The following is a 22,981-nucleotide window of genomic DNA, read 5'->3' on the forward strand; positions in this document are numbered from 1 at the left end:
TAAAGCGATGCAGTTTCACCAGCAATGACAATATTGCACGGTGCCTACGAATTTGTTATATGAGCCACGTGTTTTCGTCAACTGTCGGTATCGCTAGTGTTCGTGGATTCTATTTTTCCGCACACTGCCTGTTGCGTGATATTACGGCGTTCCTTAAAAGGTTGAATACAAAAGAATTCCGATTTCATTCAACTTAGCAATCATGAAGTGTACTGTAGACCCACCGAAGTGAGTGTAAGTGCAGAAAGCTACCCCTCCACGTTCCGGAACTTGTTCTATTATGACGCGGAGCGGATAAATTTCGAGTTGAAATTACTCTGTAACATACTATTGCTTTAAAATGTAAAGGCAGTTTCGAAATAAAGTCTGAATTTCGGTAATGGGTCCGACATTGTACTTCGAATTACGAATTATCCGTATTTCGAATTAAACAATTCAAATAACATGCAAAACTGTATCTCATGTTTCTGGGAACGAGAACTTCTTCGAATTAGGTGGGATTTTGAATTAACCGATTTCGAATTATCGAGGTTCTACTGTAATTGCATTTTTAATTTTCTCCTTTTTTCTTCAACAGCTTGACCAATTACCTGGAAAAATAACTAGCTGCAGTACCATTCACATTACTCAAAATACATAAAACAGTATCTGAAAGATGTTGAGGTCAAATAGATGTAGTATAAGCCACTAACTTGTATCTAAAATGCCAACAAATGCTGATTCAAAAAATATGGAACTTAACCCCATTACACTGCAATGCCATTGAGGATTATTTTAAGAAATTTTGTCTATTTAAACAAATCTGTAATTTAATATATTATTCATGGTACAGCATTTAGATGTACCTACACCTCTGAAAATGATCTCCTTGACAGTATCCACTTCACGAACTCTTCCTTCCTCATCTTGATAACGTGCCCACTGATCAATGGTCAATGGATTCCCACGAGGAGCGGGTGGACGTGGAGGGAGGACCGGCACAGTTCCTATCACTTCATATTCATCTGGTCCAACATTGTTAATAGGTTCATCAGTCGTCCAACTTCTATGCAACAGTTCTGCAACTTCATCTTCCATTCTCTTATCAGCTGTGGTCCGACCATACACTAGAATTTTTAAGAAACACCTTAGAAAGAAATCCAAAATATCACTTCACTTTTGTGAAATTTACATTGATTTTAGGGAGACAATTAACATCAACAACTTAAGCCACAATCTAATTTTATAAACATTTCTGTTCTAGGCACTTATCTAACAGGGTGAACTGTAAAAATTAATGGTGTACAGTCACACTCTAAGAATGTAAATTACCATATACAGTAGAAGTCCGCTATAGTGAGTACGAGATATAACGAGAAACCCATAATAACGTTGGCATTTTTCTGTCCATTAAAAATTCCTATTTTAAACTGTGTATTATCCTTCAGTTACAGCGAGAGCCAAACAAACATCCAAACCAAATAAGTGGCTGCAAAACTACCAAAATCATTTAAGCTACTAGCATTGATTGTTTCAATGAAAAACGTGGGTCCTATTATTCTCCAAGCACTAACTGCACATCAGAAATAAGCAAATGAGCATCTGCTTTAAGCAATTCTCTTAGATTACCTTGTCTGCTTCATTTTTATATTTTATTATAACCTATGTCTTACTCATGAGCAAATCAATTAAAGATATATGGGTAGTAAGCAGCGTGTAGCCCCCGTTTCGACTTTATGACAGCAGTGATGCGGTGTGGCATGGACTCCACAAGACACCGAAAGTGCTGCGGAGTCATACTGGTCCGTGATCACTGTGCGGTCTCCCATAATACATAAAGATTGGTCGGAGCAGGGTCTAGGACACACATCCCTCTCGACAGCATCCCAGATGTGCTAAAAGGGATTGACATAGGGGCTCCTTATGGGCCAAGCAGGCATCTTCATATCTGTAGAGTGTTCACCGAACCAGTCAGCCGCCACAATTTACGAAAGATGGACTGGAGCATTGTCGGATGCAGGGTTCTGGAGATGAACAAAGGGTAGAAGGTGATCTGTCAGCAGGTTCCTGTAATGCTCACCGGTGAAGGACATTGTCTAATGTACCAGAGGTCCCATTTCAACCAACGTGAACAGTCCCCATACGAGGATACCGACACCACCAGCCTGACCTGTACCCTGCTGGCAAGAGGACTCCAATACCTCAAGTGGTTAATGATGCACTCAAACCCGGCCACAACCATGTATCAACTGGTACCTCTATTCATCTATCCAGACGACCTTTCTCCATGCTTCGATCGTCCAATGGCAGCGTTCCTTTGCCCATGTCAGCTGTTGTGCTTTGTGACGGGTGTTGAGCAGAGATACCCTTGTGGGATGCTTGCTTCTGTACTTCATGACAAGGAGATGGTTCTGGATAGTATGGCTGCTCATACATAGTCATTTTCCACCATTAAATTGGCGAGTTATCTGCTGTACTGTGGCCTGTCCATCCACTCTTAGGATCTAAGCTAGATGCTGGCGACCTCTGTTAATGCATCGTTCACCACGACAGTTGAACCCGGAGGCCGTGGATTGGCCTGAATCCAGATATTCACAGTACACTCATGATACAGTGGCACTTGAAAAGCCCAGTGCCTGTACGAGATTGAGTAGTCAGTTTTCACTGACCGCCCACCTATCATAACCTAGATATGTGCTAGTTCTGACACATATAGGCAGTAGCGTAGCGAGGATCGGCCGAGGGGGAGGTTTCATAGTATCAAAATGATGGCAGGACACAATGAAGGTGTATGCATGGACTTGTCATTATGAGGGCATTGATATAAGTGAATTACAGATTTGTTGGTTCTACAATGATGTCTCTAAATGTTTATTTAGTTTATTGTTTGTCAGTTCCTGTTTATTCTCCTTGTGTAAAGATTCCATGGGCAGGGGGGGGGGGGTGTTCTAACCTGCAGTAACCCCTCCCTAAATATGCCCCTGCAGATAGGTCTTAACCATGAAAACCATCTTCAGAGCTGCCAACAGGGGGGTTTGAACCCGCTATCTCACAGCTCACAGCTCTGCGGTCCGAACCGCACAGCCAACTCACTCTGTGTACATAATATTAACCCGTGAGTGGTCGCGCGTGAGACTTTCTCTCACATTAAAATAAATATGACATTTTTCACAGTTTTGTAAGATTTAAATTTACTACTTAAATGAAACGCAAGTTCTACCTTCTATATTTTAGATAAAAATGAAATGATTAGCTGAGAGAGAGAGATGGCGTATGGCTTTTAACGCCGGGAGTGTCCAAGGACAAGTTTGGCTCGCCAGATGCAGGTCTTTTGATTTGACACCCGTAGGCAACCTGCGCGTCATGATGAGGATGAAATGATGAAGATGACACATATACCCATCCCCCGTGTCAGCGAAATTAACCAATTAAGGTTAAAATTCCCGACCCTGCCGGGAATCAAACCCGGGACTTCTGTGACCAAAGGTCAGCACGCTAACCATTTAACCATGGAGCCGGACATGATTAGCTGTTTATTAAAGACACAAATTACTACTTAAAATAACATATCCAATTTTCATAGAAATAACTTCTGTCCTGAAGCTGTAAAAAGTAAAATCTCACACATGCATTTTATCTAGTAATATTTACTTACAAAGCAAGGTTTCTGAACACAATAACATTTTCAAAAACAAGAAGTTCTCATAATACAAATACTAACGTGAACAACAGGAATAAGTTTCACGCTCCACTTCAAAATAACACCAACGTCATTAGTCACGCGATGAGAGAAACTCTCGCCCAGCGCGCATGGACACATAGGAACCTTTGTTCTGACTAGGCGAGGGGGTGCTTACCCTTCAAATGTGAATTGCTCTACTCACGACAGTTATAAATTCAGCAAGAGGAGGGAACAGTCACCTCCCTTTCATCACTGTGAAATAATATCACAATAAAAAACAATGTGAGAGAAAATCTCATATAGCGACCACTCGTGGGTTAATACATATTTGAGTCATTGAGTGTTCCAAATTAAAATGTAAATACTGTGAAATATTTAAATGAAAAAAATTTTCATGATTATCAGCATAATTGCACGAGTTATAATGGAGTTTAAATGTTTAGCTTATCATGTAATGTTGTGCGTGAGCGGTGTCTGGATTATCGTGGAAACGCATGTGAGCACTTGATTCCGTGGGATGCAACAAACACGTCTGGCACTCCACAGCAACCAAGTGATTATGAACGAGCAGTAGTACACTAGAAGTTCAAAATACTCTGTTATGTCTTCTTCGTGATAACACTAAAATATTATTATTGTAAAGTGAACACTAAACTAGTTGAACTTTCGTCGCCATAAGACCTATCTGTGTCGGTGCGACGTAAAGCCCCTAGCAAAAAAAAAAAAAAAAAAACTAGTTGAATTTTGCAGTTAATATTTACCCGTCTACTATTACTGTTAATGCCCTGAGAGGAATAAATTTAAATTTTACGATACTCATTTTTTACGTAGTGTTCCCTGCCCACCTACTCATTCCTGCCACCTAGCTGATGAAAATTTCTGGGGAGAACACAGGTCTGGCACCGTCAATCTGGCCTAGATCAAACTGCGATGTCTCATGTCTTACCCATCCTGCAATCAACTGTTACTCTTATAGCCTGAACAAGGTCTGACGTCATCACTGTTGCATGCCATGCCCTCCTATTACATTCGCTGGACCGAGCAGCACCATATCCCCACTCCAGTTGCTATCTCTAATTCAACAGCTTGTAAGTGTATTACAATAAGCTGAAAGAAAATTTAAGGCCACAAAGTTAATTTCAAGATATGACCAAAGTATTAAAACACATACTTACACCATGCATCAGTGAGTTTACTGAAAGCTCCCATCGTAGTTTCATATGGGTGGCTATGAAAATCTTTCACAAATTTCCATACATAGTCCGATTTGTTTTCTGTAAAAATATCCAATTCTGCAAAGGATCGATCAAGCACTTGGCTCTCCCGTTGGTTTAAAATCATGTAGAGATTTTTATCCTTCCTGGACCTGGTACAAAGAGGAAACAAGAAACAGAATGGTTTGAACAGTATCAACAATTTTCACATTTTTATTGGGGGGAAAAATGTAAGATTAGACTTATTTTAATGTGGAAGAAAATAAAAAATAAACATCAGGATTCAGTCGTATTATTTTGTTTTCTAGCATATTTTGAGGACAGATGGTTCATGTTTGTGGGTTACTGTGGTTACATCCTAGTTCGTGAACCATGGGCAACGGCAGAGTGACCTAGTAAGTGGTCCTGAAAGTCGGGATACCAGTTGCTATGGAATGGGAGTGGGCATCTCAGACATATTCTGAGTCCTGGCCCTCCTTGTGCTCAGGCGGCTAAGACTATACAATCCACCGGTGGTCCATAACCCGTTCGAGGAGAGATCCTCACTTGGACTATGTGCAAGTAGGGTAGCATCCTGCTTCATGAATTTACTGAGCTCAGAACATTTTAAGCAAGCTTCGGACCTATGGGAGTAACGGAGTCCCACTTCTATTTGACAGGCGAGGGACTCCTTGGAAACAACTAGGCGAATGAAATGGAATTCGATGGGGTGCTATCAATATTAATGGGACTTATGGAAGAAAGAAAGTAGAACTGGCTGAATCACCAAAGAGGATCTAGATGTGCTAGGAGTAAGTGATATTCGGGTAAGGGGAGATAATGAGGAAGAGATAGATTATAAAGTGTACTTGGCGGGTGTTAGAAACGGAAGGACAGAGCTCTTTATCAGGAATACCATTGCACAAAACCTAGTTTCTGTTAGGCACATAAATGAGCGAATGATGTGGGTAGATTTGTCAGTTGGAGGAATTAGGACTAGAATTGTGTCCATGTATTCACCATGTGAGGATGCAGATGAGGATGAAGTTGACAAGTTTTATGAAGCACTGAGTGACATCATGGTCAGGGTAAACAGCAAGGATAGAATAGTGCTAATGGGCGATTTCAATGCGAGAGTTGGGAATAGAACTGAAGGATACGAAAGGGTGATTAGTAAATGTGGGGAAGATATAGAAGCTAATGGGAATGGGAAGAGTTTGCTGGACTTCTGTACTAGTATGGGTTTAGCTGTTACGAATACATTCTTCAAGCATAAGGCTATTCACCACTACACGTGGGAGGCTAGAGGTACCAGATCCATAATAGATTATATCTTAACAGACTTCGAATTCAAGAAATCTGTTAGGAATGTACGAGTTTTCCGGCGATTTTTCGATGATACAGACCACTATCTGATCTGTAGTGAACTACGTATCTCTAGGCCTAGTGTAGAGAAAGTGAAATCTGTCTGCAAACGAATAAGGGTAGAAAATCTCCAGGACGAGGAAATTAGACAGAAGTACATGGATATGATTAGTGAGAAGTTTCGAACAGTAGACAGTAAGCAGGTTCAGGATATAGAAAGTGAATGGGTGGCATACAGGGATGCTGTAGTAGAAACTGCAAGGGAATGCCTAAGAACAACTGTGTGTAAAGATGGGAAAAGGCAAACAGCTTCATGGAATGATGAAGTGAGAGCAGCTTTTAAACGTAAAAAGAAGGCTTATCAGAAATGGCTCCAAACAAGGGCCGAGGCAGACAGGGATTTGTATGTAGATGAAAGAAACAGAGCGAAACAAATAGTTGTTGAATCCAGAAAGAAGTCATGGGAAGATTTTGGTAACAACGTGGAAAGGCAAGGTCAAGCAGCAGGGAAACCTTTCTGAACAGTAATAAAGAATCTTAGGAAGGGAGGGAAAAAGGAAATGAACAGTGTTTTGAGTAATTCAGGTGAACTCATAATAGATCCCAGGGAATCACTGGAGAGGTGGAGGGAATATTTTGAACATCTTCTCAATGTAAAAGGAAATCATCTTGGTGGTGTTGTGAACAGCCAACCACATGGGGAGGAGGAAAATGATGTTGGTGAAATTATGCTTCAGGAAGTGGAAAGGATGGTAAATAAACTCCATTGTCATAAGGCAGCAGAAATAGATGAAATTAGACCTGAAATTGTGAAGTATAGTGGGAAGGCAGGGATGAAATGGCTTCATAGAGTAGTAAAATTAGCATGGAGTGTTGGTAAGGTACCTTCGGATTGGACAAAAGCAGTAATTGCACCTATATCTATAAGCAAGGGAATAGGAAGGATTGCAACAACTATCGAGGTATCTCATTGATTAGTATACCAGGCAAAGTATTCACTGGCATCTTGGAAGGAAGGGTGCGATCAGTCGTTGAGAGGAAGTTGGATGAAAACCAGTGTGGTTTCAGATCACAGAGAGGCTGTTAGGATCAGATTTTCAGTATGCACCAGGTAACTGAAAAATGCTACGAGAGGAATAGGCAGTTGTGTTTATGTTTCGTAGATCTAGAGAAAGCATATGACAGGGTACCGAGGGAAAAGATGTTCGCCATACCGGGGGACTATGGAATGAAAGGTAGATTATTAAAAGCAATCAAAGGCATTTATGTTGACAATTGGGCTTCAGTGAGAATTGATGGTAGAATGAGGTCTTGGTTCAGGGTACTTACAGGAGTTAGACAAGGCTGTAATCTTTCACCTTTGCTGTTCGTAGTTTACATGGATCATCTGCTGAAAGGTATAAAATGGCAGGGAGGGATTCAGTTAGGTGGAAATATAGTAAGCAGTCTGGCCTATGCTGACGACTTGGTCTTAATGGCAGATTGTGCCGAAAGCCTGCAGTCCAATATCCTGATACTTGAAAATAGGTGCAATGAGTATGGTATGAAAATTAGCCTCTCGAAGACTAAATTGACGTCAGTAGGCAAGAAATCCAACAGAATTGAATGTCAGATTGATGATACAAAGGTAGAACAGGTCGATAATTTCAAGTATTCAGGTTGTGTGTTCTCCCAGGATGGTAATATAGTGAGATTGAGTCAAGGTGTCGTAAAGCTAATGCAGTGAGCTCACAGTTTTCAGACCAACTTTGCTTTACGGGAGCAAAAGCTGGGTGGACTCAGGATATCTTATTCATAAGTTAAAAGTAACAGACATGAAAGTAGCAAGAATGATTGCTGGTACAAACAGGTGGGAACAATGGCAGGAGGGTACTCGGAATGAGGAGATAAAGGCTAATTTAGGAATGAACTCGATGGATGAAGCTGTACGCATAAACCGACTTCAGTGGTGTGGTCATGTGAGGCGAATGGAGGAGGACAGGTTACCTAGGAGAATAATGGACTCTGTTATGGAGGGTAAGAGAAGTAGAGGTAGACCAAGACGACGATGGTTAGACTCGGTTTCTAATGATTTAAAGATAAGAGGTATAGAACTAAATGAGGTCACAACACTAGTTGCAAATTGAGGATTGTGGCGAGGTTTAGTAAATTCACAGAGGCTTGCAGACTGAATGCTGAAAGGCATAACAGTCTATAATGATAATGTATGTAATGTAATGTATGTATTATTTTACTTTCTTACAAGCAGTTGTTGAAAAGCTCTAGAAGCAACTCTTCCATATTTCTGCAAACCAACCACGAATATATGGGTAAATTTCAAATTAGATATTTATACAATATACGAACTTCATCGTATAGATCCGCATCGATACCGTTAAAACTAAGAAACAATGTTAGGTTTTGGTCCACCCAATCAACTCATCACTTTACAAGTGAACTATTTAATTAAAAAACATTAAATATATTTAGGGACATGTTTCATCTCTATTTGAGACTTCATCAGCCATAAAATCACATGGTAGATTACAAAACTCAAGATTCAAATTTTTAAAAAAATGCAAGAACCCAATGCCTTTTTAAGGACATTTGAGAAACGCAAAAGATATAAATATAAATACCTTTTTGGACAAATTGACCTCACTTTTTGCAAAAACTTTTGTTGTTTTCAACGTTAAAAGAGATGAAATATAACTTGAAATATGATAAGCCTGCCATAACGTCTCATACGGAACCAATGTCCATTGTTGTCATCCATATTTAAAACGGAAGTTCCTTTTGAACCGTTGAGAAAACATTGGAGAACAAATATACACATATTTAATGAGGTAGTTCAACACTTCTTGCAAACAATCTTTCTGCAAAGTTAAATATGAACGACCTTACTTGAAAAACTTTGCAGACAGATTGTTTGCAAGAAGTGTTAAATTACCTCATTAACACGTTTGCAGCCGATGACAACACATATGCGTCATGACTCCACTTTCACTCAGTGCCGATGATGACACATGTGCGCCACACTCCGCGCCAAATATTAAAGCTCATATTTCTGCCAATATGTATGTAAACAAACAGACCTGTGCATTGTTATGGTGTTGTTATTCATTTGCGCCATCCGGGCATCAGATCAATTGTTAGTTACAATCTCTGTAGCCATTACAAGTCGGCATACGTTTCTGCGATGTCAAGAGAGAACAGTGAAGTTTCAGAACCTTCCACTTATAATTAAATAGGAATGTAACACTACATTTCGTATTTATTTGTATTGAATAGGTTGAACTACCTTATTTATTATTTCAATTTAATTGTTAGCGGGATAAACAAGCGATTTGCAATTAATGATGATAGTCTGGAAGCTCTCCTGAACGCTAGTGACAGTGACAGCATTGATAGCGACGACAGTGATGCCAGTGTGAAAAGTGACTGTAGCCGCCTGAGTGAGAATCTTAATCACGGATGTGTGTTGAGTGTCTACTCCCAATTCTCACATTACAGAAGATGAGGAAGACATAAGTAATTTCTCATCTCCAAATCTCCCCCGCAAATAACATGGGCAATATTTCAGGGGTCATTTCTTGGGAGTTCAGATTCATCCTCAATGAAACACAAACTTTATTGGTTGGCCGGGAATTAAGGTTCCATTGCCAAGTAACGCGAAACCCATTGATTATTTTCGCGTGCTTGCTGAATAACATTGTAACTGAATGTAACGCATTTGCAGAAAAGTTATTTTTGCAAGGAAATGTCACTGAAATGTAGCACACTGTTTTGACTAGTTACACTGTACAGCTTATGGAGTAGGCCTAAGGTAAGTATACATTGTTCACACAGCAATAACAAGATTCTACTGCACAGTATCTTTGTGTGAAATGTTCCAGTCATGACGCACATGCTGCGTCAAACGGCACCGAAGGCGAAAAACTCATTGGTAGTGCCGCTGACGGAGTGTGTGCGTCATGGCTCGTATGTACATAAATAATATTGAAATAATTAAAATAATAATCTAAAATGCATAAGGACACAGAAATGAAGTCCTTTAAGCAAAAAAATATTATGGTACCACGGTAATGGTTGCAGATATCCGAGCGGCCGCGAACGTGTTAAATATGTGTATATTTCTTCTCCAATCTTTTCTCAACAGTTCAAAAGGAACTTCCGTTTTAAATACGGACACCAATAGTGAACATTGATTCCGTATGAGATGTTATGGCAGGCTTATAATATTTCAAGTTATATTTCATCTTTTTTAACGTTAATGACAACAAAAGTTTTTGCAAGAATTGAGGTCAATTTGTGTAAATAATGTATTTATATTTATATCTTTTACGTTTCTCAAAAATGTCTTTTAAAAGGCTTTGGGTTCTTCCATTTTCTTTTTCAAATTCTGAATTTTGAGTTTCGTAATCTACCATGTGATTTTATGGCTGATGAATTCTCAAACAGAGACAAAACATGTCCCTAAATATATTTAACATGTTTTTTAATTAAATAGTTCACTTGTAAAATGATGTTAATTGATTGGGTGGACCAAAACCTAACATTATTTCTTAGATACTTATTTCAATAATACCTACTGCACAGTACATATTCCAAGTCAAAACTTGGAGTCCTGACCCTGTTCGCTTTTTGTTTCCCCAAACACGTTGATTTGTTGGTAGCTTCAAGAGCAACTTTCCTTTTTTGTCAAATATGTGCATTCAACCCCATCACATAAAATCCTCAGCACACACCACGATTACCATGTTTCTCCACAAACTGTATTACTTGAAGTTTAAAACTTGCCATAAAACTTGAATGCTTCTCCATAACTCATATATAAGTGAAGTCATGCTGGAAAGCAAATATTTATGACTAGCAAGATACCCGTGCTTGGCTACAGTATTATAATGAAATTTATAACTGAATGCTTAATGTTTTATATATAATCCACCGAAATTCGCAATCTGACTCGTTTTCTGAGAGAATCCGCCAAAATTCGTGATCTGACTTTCCCTATAAGCATTTTTAATATGGTTCAAATCCTTGAGGGGAACCGGCGTGGTGTCGTCTTGAGTGCCTTGGCGGTATTGAACCTGCGGCCGGACTGCAATAGTAGTCATTACCCGGAACAAGTCCTATTTCTAGCGCGGTCCGCACATTTGGACGGCGGTCCAGAACATTATTACTATTATTATTATTATTATTATTAGGGTGGGTGAAGATGAATTTAGATTATTATTATTATTATTATTATTATTGACCCCAAAGCAAGATGCAAGACCGCTAATTGGCGGTAAATTACATCTGAGGCCATTGTCATTGCTGACAATGTGACCAGCACCATCGTCGCACGTAGTCAAGTGCACGAGATTTCTGGCGACACGAATGATATAATTCCATGCATTATTGACCTTATTATAGAGGTGAACAATTGCACGGTCAATGCTATTCCTATCGTTTATTTCAAATGTGTTTAAATTTTTATTTATATGCCAGGAGAATCTACTGTAATCTAATTTTATGTCCTCCAAAGGAAAACACGGCTCTTGAAAACGAACCCAAGAAAGATTAAAAATGATCAGTTTATGGGCAGAATGTACATTACGAACAGTAAAATCAATTGGTCTCAACTCATTTTTCACCCCACCGCCGTTAAGTTGATTTACCCCCACCCCCCAAAAAAGAATGCGCGTTTCTTTATGTTTAAAGGAGATTCCAAATACCAACATTCAGTCTCTTACCTTCAGTTCTGACTTGTGAGATATAAGTATACCCATAAAAAGAATTCATTTTTTTTCAATTCGTTTCATACTCCCTCCCCCCCCCTTCTAAATGAATTTTCTGGCAAAAAATACTTGTTTCTTTAGTAGTAAAGGATCTTCTAAATACCAATTATCACGACTCTAACATCTTCAGTTTCTGAGATATGTGTCCTCATAAAAGGAATTCAACTTCTCTTCACCCTCGCCCCCAAGATTTTTTCTTTGGTTTTACAGGAGATCCAATTACCAATTTTCACGTCTGTAACAACTTTAGTTTCTTTTCTTCTTCTTCTTCTTCTTCTTCTTTTATGACCACATAGGATCACTTTAGTCAGTCCGTCGTTCAGGTCTCTTTGAAGGGATTGTTCGGGCTTTGCGGTCCTCCCAGTACTTCTTCAGACGCTCCGATCTTCGTGCCCTTTCCTCAGTTGAAAATGTGCGTGTTGTTGGTTTGTTTTGTGTAAGGGTAAAGCGGAGGTTTGTATTCTTGAGTTTTGTATTCAATTTTATCTTATTTTTGGTGTCTTCTGTTGTAAGGCCTATTTCCTTCAGATCCTCTCTTACTTCTCTGATCCATTTACATCCTGTTGTTTCTTTTATATGTAAGTATCCTCATAAAATTAATTCAATTAATTTTTCAATTCTTTCACCTCCCCCCCCCCCCACCCCCTTCATTGGATTTTCCGGGAATACGCATTTCTTTAATTTTAAAGCAGATTCCAAATACAGATTTTCGCGTCTGCAAAATCTTTTGTTTTTGAGATAATAATATCCTCATACAAATATTTCAACTAATTTTTGGGTGGATTTCTGAAAACAAAAAATACATGCTTCTTTATTTTTAAAGAAGATTCCAAATTCCAAATATCATGTCTAACATTTTCAGCTTTTGAGATATCAGTATTCTAATTCAAATAATACAACCCCATTTTCAGTCACTTTTACCCCTCTAACCCAAGTGGTTTTTTAGAGAGAAAAAACATGTTTCTTTATTTTAATAGAGATAAAAAAATACTATTTTTCACTTCGGTAACATGTTAAGTTTGAGATATACTGTAGAAATGATCATTTTAAAATTTCACCCCCTTTTTAATTCATCTTAAGGGGAGTTTCCAAAAACAAATCAGCTATGTTTCTTTACTTTTACAGGAGATTCCAAGTACCAATTTTTATGTCTGTAACATTTTACGTTTCTGAGATATACTGTAGATATAGTCTTTCTAAACATTCACCCCAATTAGTCACTCCTGTTTAACCCCCATTAATTGGATTTTCAAAAAACAAAAAACAAAAATGCATGTTTATTTTCAAAGGAGATCCCACATACCAATTTTCAAGTCTGTAATATCTTCTGTTTCTGAGGTATAAATATCCTCATTCAAGGCATTCCACCCCTTTTTCACCCCCTCCTATTTGGATTTTCCGAAAACAAAAAAGTACGTGTTTCTTTATTTTTAATGGGGATTCTAAATACCAATTTTTACATCTGTAAACTTTAAACATTTTGAGATATAGATACACTCATTTTAAAATTTAACCACCCTTTTCACCCCCTTAGCGACGAAATATCCAAAATTCCTCCCTTAGCGAGCAACTACATTGTACTATAAATGTATCCTCAAAATTTCATTTCATTATGTCCAGTAGTTTTGGCTCGGCGATGATGAATCAGTCAGTCAGGACATGTTCTTTCATATATATTATAATTCACTGGACTCTACCTTATACCTTACGTCTCACACATACTATAGGCCTATACTGGAACTGCAGCTAGTTCAGTAGTGTTCCAGTCCATCTAGCATATTAACATCCAGAATTATTTACCTGCCTTTCACCACACAAGAGGAAAACTAAGATAAAGTGAGGATTATGGTAGACAGTTGGATCTTGAGCTGAGAGTAGGCATGCATGCCACAGGGCCCACCTTGCCACATTTATACAAGGAAACAAGACAAGAAATAAATGGGGATTATTTTCTGCCTCAGCTCAATGTAAAAAATTTTGGGTGCATTATATATGCAACTTTACAATAGAAAAATCTTGATTATGTTATCTTCCTTTTCAATACAAATGCATCGATCTGAGTTGGATTGGACAATGTGTATCGAGGCATGTTTAAGGCTTATCTAAAAGCCATCTTCATTAGAAAGTTTAAAATGTTACATATATACACTAACAAACAAAATCTGAGAAAATCTTGTAGATTTAAAAGAACAATGATCATGATTGACACTTAAAAGACACGTGTTGATGTTGAGGTGAAAAGTCCTCTTGTCTAAACTCCTCTGGTTAAGGTAAAAACCTTTTTGTCCTTTTTAAAAATGGAAAATCTATCTTCCAAGGTGGTGATATCCTGTTAATGGAGCAGTTGGAATCAAATGATTGTGCTATATTTGAGGGTTTCACAATTGTGTTGCTTAAAGTAGTGAAACCATCAATAAGGCGATTGTGAATATATTGCAATGGTTATAGCGTCCGCCATGTCAACCTGCTATGGGTGGGGACGTCATCCTAACGGCCCACCCGCTTATGCTTCGACCGCACCAATCATGAGCAAGACTTAAGTGCTAGATGGAAATTACCAGACGATTAATCTGGAGTAATCCATCTCGCAAGGTTCCAGGACACATCCAGCATCTGGACTGTTCTGGAAGGACCGGCACAGATATATAAGGGATGAGTGACTTGCCTGGGTGGCAGTTGATGAGGTTCAGTCGTGAGCGACTGCCAGCCAGTGCTGGGAAGTGCGTAAACTGCCGTGATGGTTGGATTAGCGTGCTACAGTGCAGACTGACGGTGAAGAAGAGAACATGTAGTGGTGCAGCGTGGGACCTTGTGTGTGAATGTAAAACTGTGTAGTGTGAGAACAAGTGAGAAACTAATGGAGATAGAGAGCGCGTGCGAACTGTACAAGTGTGTGTTATGAGTGAAAGTTGTGTGTAGTCCTATGTAGTTTAGTGCTTAGGTAGTAAATCTTAGAAACAGTTCGCTACCAGGTTGTCTTGTTCTTTACCCCACCAACATGTAACAATATGTAATAACATGCAATAATATACTCAAGTAAATATACAGATAAATAATTATATTAGTTTTTTCTCCATGAACTTTCACAGTTTTTAGAGATGCTGAGGTCTGTAATTTTCTTCCACAGAAGTGGTTTTGCATGCTGATAAATCTATAGACACAGGGCTGATGTACCACCAGACTGAACCGGGATCGAACCCACCAATTTGAGTTCAGAAAGCTAGCGCTCTACTGACTGACCTACTCACAGATGTTAATGATAAAATGAAGCATTTGTACAATGAATACAAATTCAAGACAAAATTAGATCTCATAAAACTTAAAACTCTACCTAATAAACATAAAACTATATGCATTAAAAAAAAAGGATAGGGCTAGATTTTACATTCAGGAGAACATAGCTACCACCACTGAACTGATTACGCAAGTAGTGTGTGCGACCAACACGCTTGTAAGAATGGGGCCCTACCTAGGATGAAATCCAACATTGAAGATGGCAAAAACACCCAGTCAATGAGTCAGAGGAAATAATCAATGAAAGTTAAAATCCCCAACCCAGACAGGAATCACATCAGATATCCCTTGGATCAAAGGCCAGCACAATAAACACTTGGCCAAGGAGCCGGACATATCTAGCATTTATAGAAAGGTTTAAGGATGCACTAATACAAAACTGTTTACAGACTTACATAGCAGTCTTCACATTGCCACGAAGAGCATTGACAAAGCAATCTGCATTTCCATTATGGAAGAAGAATATGCAATAAACAACCCCTTCATTTTGCATGAAAGTTAACTGTTGTCCTCTTTTTGTTACTCTGAAACTTTTCAGTTCTGATATAGGTATGCGCAGTGGCCGAGACCGGGTCTGGCTGTCTACACTACCTGCAGAAATAGAAGTAAATTATTAGAAAAGCAAGCATGAGGCATTATCAAAATATTTTCATTACTTTGCCAAGGGAAATATTTTACGAGTACATGAGAAGAATTATTGCAAATTAGATTCAATACATAATTCCATTAAAAGTTATATATTGCAGATGGAGTAAAACTGATAAAACCAGCAGAAATAAAAAGCAGAAAAGACAAATACTGTATCTTTATGACTTGCGCTCAATATTTAATGTTAAGAATTTCATTATGGTCTGTATTGAATTGAAATTTGTCAATGTATTGAACAGGTGGAAACCCTTTATCCTTAATCAACACTGTACTCAATATACGAACATGTGGTAATGAAATGCCAACAATTAAATTCAATCACCCTTTATCTGTATTCAGCACTGCTGCCACCTAACAATGGTTTACCAAATGTCTTACATGGTTTCTACGAAGTTGGAAATCTACTGAATATGTCCCTAGGTAAATTATCCTAATTGCTAATTCCTCTTTCTATAAACAAATATTTGCCCTAATTTGTCCTACATTTCAAAACTCCATTCAAGCTTAATTTTTCACTAATATCATTCCACATCATCTCTCCACCAAGAGCTCTGAATATTCTGACTGCTTAGTCGAGCAGCTTGTCTCCTTACTCTCAAGTCTCCCCAGCCCAAACTTGGCAACATTTTCAAAACACTGTCACTTTGTAGGAAATCAACCAGAACAAATCGTGCTGTTTCCTTTGGATCGTTCCCAGTTATTGAATCAAGTAATCCTAGCGAGGGCCCTTACACAATGGAACAATATTCTAATTGGGGTCTTAATAGTGCCCTACATACCCTATTACATTCTTACTACGACCCCTAAATACCCTCACAGCCATATGAAGAAATCTGTAACCTTTGTTTAGAACCTTGTTAATGAGATTACCTCAACGGAGATCTTTCCTTCTTTTAACACAAGTATTTACTGTGATCACCAAGGGGTACTTTCACTGCATCAACAAAAACTGAAAGGACTTTTCTTTTTGGTGAAAATTATAACCTGACTTTGTATTGTGTTACTTTTGTATTCTATATTACAGTGTAACAGATACACAAGAACATGATACTGGAAAGTAACCATTTGTCCCATTCCTGACAGAAGGCAGAAGTATTTAGTCAGCAGTATCTTAAGATACTTGGAAGTAATGATCCAAAGTATCCCCATACACTGGAACCATACTCTAACTGGGGTCTTACCAGTGTGTTATATATGCCCTCTCAATTACATCCACGCTACTACTCCCAACGATATTCTAAACCATATGGAGAGATATGTAACTTTTATTTACAAGTGATCACCCCAATGACGATCTTTCCTTACTGTCTGCTGTCCATCCGACAACTTCGTTGAGGTCTTTTTTGCCGTTGCTCAGAATCTGTAACTTATTACTCTATACAGAATAACATAATCTACAAGACGCCTTGATTTCAGTTCTTTGCTCGTACCCTTTATACACATAAGAAAATATAAAGGTCCAAACACACTGCCTTGCAAGACGCCCCCACCCCCCACTCTTAATGATTACAGGATCACCAATGCTTTACCTGTTCTAATTACCTGAGTTCTATTTTCCAGAAATGTCTGGAAAAAGAAATAACAAATTTGAATACAAAACACTAAACACAACAAATGTTATCAACTTCTGTTATCGTTACAATACTCTGAAGTTAAATAACTCACCACTAGTTGTCCGCGTTCGACGGCCACCAGTAGTTACCATAGCCCATTCCTGATCATCAGAATCAACTGATACTTCAGTAGGTTTCCATTCTATATATTTTCCATTATTCTGCAAAGAATAATTATTATATTTTCACTGAGAAGTATTGATGTCAAACATAGTTACTGTATTGTAGAAAGTTAAGGTGAATAGCAGCATTAGGAAAACAGTAGTTATGAACCTAACAAAAGAAAAACTCTTTAATGGTCAGAAGACTGTGGAAGTCCTGTTAGTCTTTCAAACAGCAAACTTTCAGATTATATGATTTATTCCTGATATGATGTTACTAGAAAGTAGCCCACCTGGTAGCCTTGATTGTTAAGGCATCAAGTCTATATGGTCTGACATCATGGTTGAGCGGTTTGAGTTCCATTGGTTGAAAAAAAAAAAAAATCACATAACACCATCAGAATTTTTTATTTTTACAATTTTGCTTTACTTCGCACCGACACAGATAGGCCTAATCAATACTTTATTTTTATCTTCATATACAGGACCGGTTTAGACCTCCTTTGAGGTCATCCTCAGCTGGTCATATAATTTGATGTTAACATAACATATAATTATAAAACATAACTAAATCTAATAAAGAATGTCATATGATATGAATAATGGTGTTGTAGTATTAATGTAGTGTTTTTCTCATTGTTTTGAAACTATCGTCAAACTTGACATGACTTGCATTAGAAACTTAAAACTTCAGTATTCTACTCAAATAACATAATTAATTAAAATATAATGTTCTTTAACTTGGAAATGTTCATAGCGTTCTTTTGGTCCACATTAAAACTTTTGATCTGAGTTGATCAAACATTATGTAAATATACATCATGTGAGTTTATGCAAATGTTCTAGTATTTTCATCAGTGTGGATTGTTGGTCTTGAGATGTGCACTCCTCAGTTCTTATGCTACTTAATTGCATTAATATGTCATACTGTATTATCTAATATTAACATAACTATAAATATAAAACATGCTAGATCTAGTAAAGAATGTCATATGACATGAATAATGGAGTTGTAGTGTTTAAAACAATCATCAAAGTTCACATGACCTGCATTTGTGACTTAAAATTCCACTATTCTACTCATAAATAACACTTAATTTGTCAGGTACAATGTTCTTAAACTTGGAATTGTTCCATGGCGTTCTTGCGATCCACATTAAAACTTTTGATCTATGTTGATAAAACGTTTTATAAATACGCAAGCGAGTTTATGTAATGTTATGGTATGTTCATCAGTGTGGGTTGTTGCTCCTGAGACGTGCACTCCTCAGTTTTAATGCTCCTTATAATTGCATTAAAATATCATGACGTATTATCTTGTTCCATTTTATGGCTCACAATTGACATGTCCTGCAACATAACTGTGAAGAGGGAGTACTCACACTTATTAAATGCCACACAGTGAGCCATAAAATGGAACAAGATAATACGTCATGATATTTTAATGCAATTAACGAGCATATAAACTAAGGAGTGCACGTCTCAAGATCAACAACCCACACTGATGAACATACCATAACATTACATAAACTCACTTGCGTATTTATAAAACATTTTATCAACATAGATCAAAAGTTTTAATGTGGACGCAAGAACGCCATGAACAATTCCAAGTTTAAGAACATTGTACCTGACAAATTAAGTGTTACTTATGACCAGAATAGTGGAATGTAAGTCACAAATGCAGGTCATATGATTTTCGACGATTGTTTTAAACACTACAACTTCATTATTCATATCATATGACATTCTTTACTAGATCTAGCATGTTTTATAATTATAGTTATGTTAATATTATATAATACAGTACGACATATTAATGCAATTAAGTAGCATAAGAATGGAGGAGTGCACGTCTCAATCCACATTGATGAAAATACTAGAACATTTGCATTAACTCACCTGTACATCTACATATTTTATCAACTCAGATCAAAAGTTTTAATGTGGACCGCAAGAACGCTATGAACATGTCCAAGTTTAAGAATATTGTATTTTAATTAATTATATGTTATTTATGAGTAGAATAGTGAAGTTCTAATGCAGGTCATGTCAACTTCGACGACTGTTTCAAATTACAAGTAACAACTCTCATTATTGTTCCGTATTGAAGATGACGTTAGGCATAGATATCAAGGATAATTTAATAAAAAACCACCTATTCAATACTTTCCACGTTTAATGTGGTTATTATCTACATGATTTTATGTAGACTTATTTGGTCAGGTACATGTTTCACCCATTATTTTGGGCATCTTCAGCCTGTAAACAACCTTTAGGTCAAGGTTTGGGACCTTTTTAACCAATATAAAGATACCTATATATACACTATATACAACATATACATTATATACAATATATACAAACATAAGTTAATACAGTTAAGTTTTTTGGTCCTAATCTATCTAATATGGAAAAAGTCCAAAACTAAAATGGATCATCTTTTCGGTGAAGAGGATTGCATATCGGGGTTTATGTGACCCCTGTAACATATTAAGTTCTTGACGTATCGTGTCTGGTGACAGGATGTGTCGTCAACAATAAGTGGAGATTTGAACTGATTGTAGGTTGGTCAAGATTGAAAATATAAATTTAAATGTGTTTTAACTTGGCAGTTCTATTCTGGTTAACTTAAAATGTTCAAAACTAAAAATAAAATGAAACGGATCTTCTGTTTTGAGAAGGGGTTGTATTAAAACTGGTGCTTGTTTGACCCACGATTTTCATTTTCATGTTCTTGACGTAACTAATATTTAAATGTGTTGTCATGCACAAGTGGAGATTTAAAAGCCGATTGTTGTAGGTAGACTGGTCAAAAACGTTGTGAATGAAACTGTTAGCGTCTTGACTTTGGGTCTCATGTAATGTCAAGGAATTGACAAGAGTACAATATTTAGCTGTTTCATAGTTTTGGCTGCTGCTTAATTGGGAAGAAACATCCTAGACACTTGATACAGTCTTGTGTGAAAATTGTTCCCGTTGATGTGTTGCTTGGTCTTTGGGAGGGATCTTAAGAATATTTGTTCAGTTAATACTAGATGGACCTGTCTGTTCCGGCAGCGCCTGTCTTATCACCATTTCTACTCCTGGTGTTGTCTACATAAAATCATGTAGATAATAACCACATTAAACGTGGAAAGTATTGAATAGGTGGTTTTTTATTAAATTATCCTTGATATCTATGCCTGACTGTTTCAAAACCATGAGAAAAACACTACATTAATACTACACCATTATTCATATCATATGACATTCTTTATTAGATTTAGTGATGTTTTATAATTATATGTTACGTTAACATTAGATTATATGACCAGCAGAGGATGACCTCAAAGGAGGTCAAAACTGGTCCTGAATATTAATAAGTTAAAAATTAAGTATTGATTACGCGGAAAGCTCCCATCTTTATAACTGAATATATTAAACATCAATACGGACATGAAACTAATAGATTATAAGAGATAGGCCTTACGACGATAATGGTATATGAAAGGGCTAGGAGTGGGAAAGAAACAACCATGGCCTTTCCTAAGGTACAGCCCCAGCACTTGCCAGATGTGAAAATGGGAAACCATGGAAAACCATCTTCAGGGCTGCCGCTGCTGAATGTAGCGAGTACTGGGCTGGGGAAGGTAAAATTATAATATAATTTCAAAACATTATATTGTGTGCCAAAAGCCTGGATTCAATTCCAAACCTCTTCAAAATGTCAAAATGGAGTGAGGACATAGGCCTAATGGCGATTCATCCACTGGATGAGGACATTAAGTCTTAAACACAGACCGCTTGGTGCTATTCGACAGGAACAGGCTATGTGCCGGCACCAGGTTTCACCATCCATGCATTTCTCTGTTGTGAAGAAGATACGACATAATACTCCAACATAGTGGTACTTCATAACACATCACCTTCTGATATACAAGGACCTGTTGTAAATGCGGGCCAAGTAAGTTATATATCAAAAGCTTCCTCTAGCAACAGGTTTTCTGTCGAACAATTTGGTACCAGGCATAGGGTATGGTAAAGTTATTGCAAAGAAATACATCACTAGGCCTATTGCATTCTGACAGCAGAGTGGAACAACTGAAAACTTACATATGGCCACGAATGCAAAACACTTAAGAAAAAACACATTCAGAAACACAAAATACAGTCCAGGAAACAAATTATATGTACCGTATAAGAAACGTTATTCAAATTAACTAGGATTCCTCCCAATTGAAACTGCAATGGATAAATACAAACACGAATGCTACGACAAAATGTGATTTATTACTTACTAACATTAACGGGTCTGAAGGAAAGATATGCTGTAAATGACTTACACAGTCAATAACACTCAAAGTTCCCGGACACTGGGTATCTTCCTCCTTAAAATCTTTGTGGTGTTTTAACAACACCCCATGATGACTATAGAGCTCCTGGCACACATTCTGCAAAACATATAAGCACATCAGGTTAATTTACTTCATTCATTCATTAAAATAGGTTAGCATAGAAATACAGTATGCAATAAAATCCTAATGACGTAGACACATTGCAAAACCTACCTCTCCTTGATCACTTATGTCTGACATGGTAATACGTTTATAAATACAGCGAAATTAATAGGATTATTCTAATGTCAGTGTCTAAGCTTTCAACGATCACGCGTCATGTCACATTCTAATCACACATCACATGGGCAATGAGGCCAAAGCAAGGTGAAGCGATGTTGTCTACAAATGAGTTATCTTGCTGGCGAACGCTGGACAGTAAGCACGAATGGAAATATGAAATCTCCTGATAACACACTGGAAACTGGAGCCCACCGCCCTCTTCAAATCTACGCTTTATCTGCTTACAAGTATGAGAAATCAGCTGTTGACTTTTACACAAACAAAAATAATTAAAAACCAATTTTCCTTCAGATTGCACAACGTCACGCCCGGTCACGCCTCTTCATCACATACACCAATCAAGAGGGTCGACGTAGCATTTCATTCATTGCAGCCAACGCTTCTTTAACAATAAATGTCTCAAATTTTAAACGATAATGATGGAAAATGAATCATTTCGACGTCAATTAAACTTCTCATTCGATGAAGATTCACTATAAAAGTATTAACGTTAATATAATGAGTGTTAAACTCTCACTGTAACAAAATGTTTCCTATACCGTTTGCGTATACTGCTTTTGTAAAATTCCCATGTTAGGGAAACTTATAGCTTGACTTTCCCCGCATAAGAATCTTGAGAAACTTATTGTTTTATTATAGCTAATTTGCAGTGATTATTTCAAAATATATGGTATGCTTGTTTTGTTAAAATAGGTGATTATGAAAGTGAAATACCTATTATAATT

At 37.5% G+C, this 22,981-nt stretch overlaps 1 protein-coding gene across 3 annotated transcripts in view; it reads right to left on the reverse strand.

The window, feature by feature from the left end:
• Positions 1–22,568, reverse strand: part of Tbc1d15-17 (TBC1 domain family member 15/17) — a 115,687-nt gene extending 93,119 nt beyond the window's left edge. For 2 of the 3 annotated variants that reach the window (XM_067154061.2, XM_067154060.2), the window contains exons 1-6: positions 22,188–22,568; positions 21,963–22,070; positions 17,589–17,697; positions 15,671–15,866; positions 4,837–5,027; positions 850–1,106 (exon numbers count right to left, since the gene is read on the reverse strand). In XM_067154061.2, the coding sequence (XP_067010162.2) occupies positions 850–1,106; positions 4,837–5,027; positions 15,671–15,866; positions 17,589–17,697; positions 21,963–22,070; positions 22,188–22,214 (888 nt within the window). In that variant the 5' untranslated portion in view covers positions 22,215–22,568. Of the gene's footprint in view, positions 1–849; positions 1,107–4,836; positions 5,028–15,670; positions 15,867–17,588; positions 17,698–17,930; positions 18,093–21,962; positions 22,071–22,187 lie in introns of those variants that run through there. The other variant, XM_067154062.2, reaches the window with a different exon arrangement.
• Between the last annotated feature and the right edge of the window lie 413 nt (positions 22,569–22,981).

Source organism: Anabrus simplex, chromosome 9, assembly GCF_040414725.1.
Source record: "Anabrus simplex isolate iqAnaSimp1 chromosome 9, ASM4041472v1, whole genome shotgun sequence".
Taxonomy (NCBI): domain Eukaryota; kingdom Metazoa; phylum Arthropoda; class Insecta; order Orthoptera; family Tettigoniidae; genus Anabrus; species Anabrus simplex.